The sequence below is a fragment of the Nanorana parkeri genome, unplaced genomic scaffold (genome assembly GCF_000935625.1).
Source record: "Nanorana parkeri isolate BGI_ZX_2015 unplaced genomic scaffold, ASM93562v1 scaffold1180, whole genome shotgun sequence".
Lineage (NCBI taxonomy): Eukaryota > Metazoa > Chordata > Amphibia > Anura > Dicroglossidae > Nanorana > Nanorana parkeri.
In genome coordinates, this window is record NW_017307448.1 from 172,311 (window position 1) to 174,414 (window position 2,104).

The window sequence follows — 2,104 nt, forward strand, 5'->3', positions numbered from 1 at the left end:
TGAGGGAAGACGTGACATCTGGATGGAGATTAGGGAGAGATAAGCCGTAGAAATAAAATAAGCGCGGTCCCGGCTGACGCTTCTATTAGGAGGCCGCCTTCCTCCCCCGGCTGACGCTCACATCTCCATCAACCTCACAGGGAAGCGGCCTCGGGGGAAACGTGAAGCACACCACCGGCGACTGCAAATCCTCCCGGAGACACCACAACCCGCGGACATGTCGCTGTACACCGCGGCGCCGGAGACGACGATTCCGGTTACATTGTCCTAAATTGTATAAGTCTCGTATATAGGTTTATAAAGAGCGTCAATGTGACCCGGGAAGCGCTTTGCTGGGCCGGAGAGACCCCCCAAAACCTGCGATGGCCGGACAACTGACCAAATGGATTTCCCATCGATCACCGGAGACGACCGATATCAGAACATTGAAATCAGAAGAAATTTCTGCCAAATTCTGTAAAAATTTGCCCCAATTTTTTCATACACTGAACTCAATGGGGAATGTAACATTTGAGGAGGGGGAGGGGGGGTTAGGGGTACAATTGGCTTTAAGTTGCTACTGAGGGTTAGGTAAGCTCCCATAAATATGGCGGACCTGTCCCGGGACCAGGAAAACCTCCCGGTGACCTGAATGGTAACATCAAAACTAACCCTAGCACTCCCCCTCACCCCAACACTAATCCAAACTCTTACCATAATGATATCTGCAACATTAACCCTAAAGCTATCCTTAACCCCAACATTACCTTGAATACCCCCAACGCTATCCTATACCTAACATCGACCCTAAGACCCTAAGGCTATCCCTAACCCTAACATTAACCTTAACACTATTCCTAACCAAAAGGTCAACCCTAAAGCTATCCCAAACCCTAACACAAATATTAACCCTAACCCTAATCCTATCATCAACACTAATGCTATCCCTATTCCCATTAATATCACCTCAATGCTATCCTTAACCCCCAACATTAACCCTAACACTATCCTATACCTAACATCGACCCTAAGGCTATCCCTCACCCCAACATTAACCCAAGCATTCATCCAAACTCTTAACATAATGGTATCTGCCTCATTATCCCTAACCCTTACCTTAACCCCATTGCAATGTTTAACCACAACAATAACCTGAATACACCCCAACATCAACCCTAACACTATCTCTAACCCTAAGATTAATCCTAACATTGACCCAAACATCAACCCTAACCCCGACACTATTCCTAACCCGAACCCCAACCCTAAAGCTATCCCAAACTCTAACATTAACCCGAACCCTATTCCTATCCCTAACATCAACCCTAGGGCTATCTCTAACCTTAACATTAACCCTAACACTATCCCTAACCCGTACCTCAACTGTAAAGCTAGCCTTAACCCAAACATTAACGTGAATATTAACCCTTACACTAATGGTATTCCTAATCCTAACACTATTCCTGACCGTTACCTCAACCCTAAATATATCCCTAACCCTAAGATTAACCCGAACATTAATCCTAACCCTAATGCCATTCCTAAACCTAACATTAATCCTAAAGCAATTTCTAACTCTTACCCTAACCTCAACCCTAAAGCTATCCTAAACCCTAATATTAACGTGAACATAAACCCCAACCCTATTCCTCTCCTTAATATTAACCCTGAGGCTATCTCTAACCCTAACGTTACCCCTAACATTAACCCTAACACTATTCCTAACCCACACATCCACCCTAAAGCTATCCATAACCCTAACATTAACACAAAAATGAACCCTAACCCTAAAGCTATTCCTAACATCAACACTAATGCTATCCCTATTCCCAATATTCACCCTATTGCTATTCATAGACCTAACACTAACCCTAATGCTATCCCTAACCCTAATATTAACCCTAACCCTAAGGTTAATCCTATGGCATTAACCCTAACACTATTCCTAACACTAGCCCTATAAGTAGCCAAAGGAGTCAGATAAACCCCTGCCCACATACAGCTAAAATAAGCCGGGACTGCTGGCTATCGGCACCTTCCCACCTTTGTGTTTTTGTCTGCACACACATGCTTTCTGACACTACGCCGAGCGCGTGTGCTGTATGGAAATGTTTGCTGAACAGCT

General features: G+C 44.6%; 1 protein-coding gene across 1 annotated transcript in view; it reads right to left on the minus strand.

Annotated features, from left to right (window-relative positions):
* LOC108796840 (brain-specific angiogenesis inhibitor 1-like) overlaps nt 1-2,104 on the minus strand; it is a 368,891-nt gene that overhangs the window by 135,770 nt on the left and 231,017 nt on the right. The window contains exon 23 of the mRNA XM_018568381.1: nt 122-267. Coding sequence (XP_018423883.1) covers nt 122-267 — 146 coding nt within the window. The remainder of the gene's footprint in view (nt 1-121; nt 268-2,104) is intronic.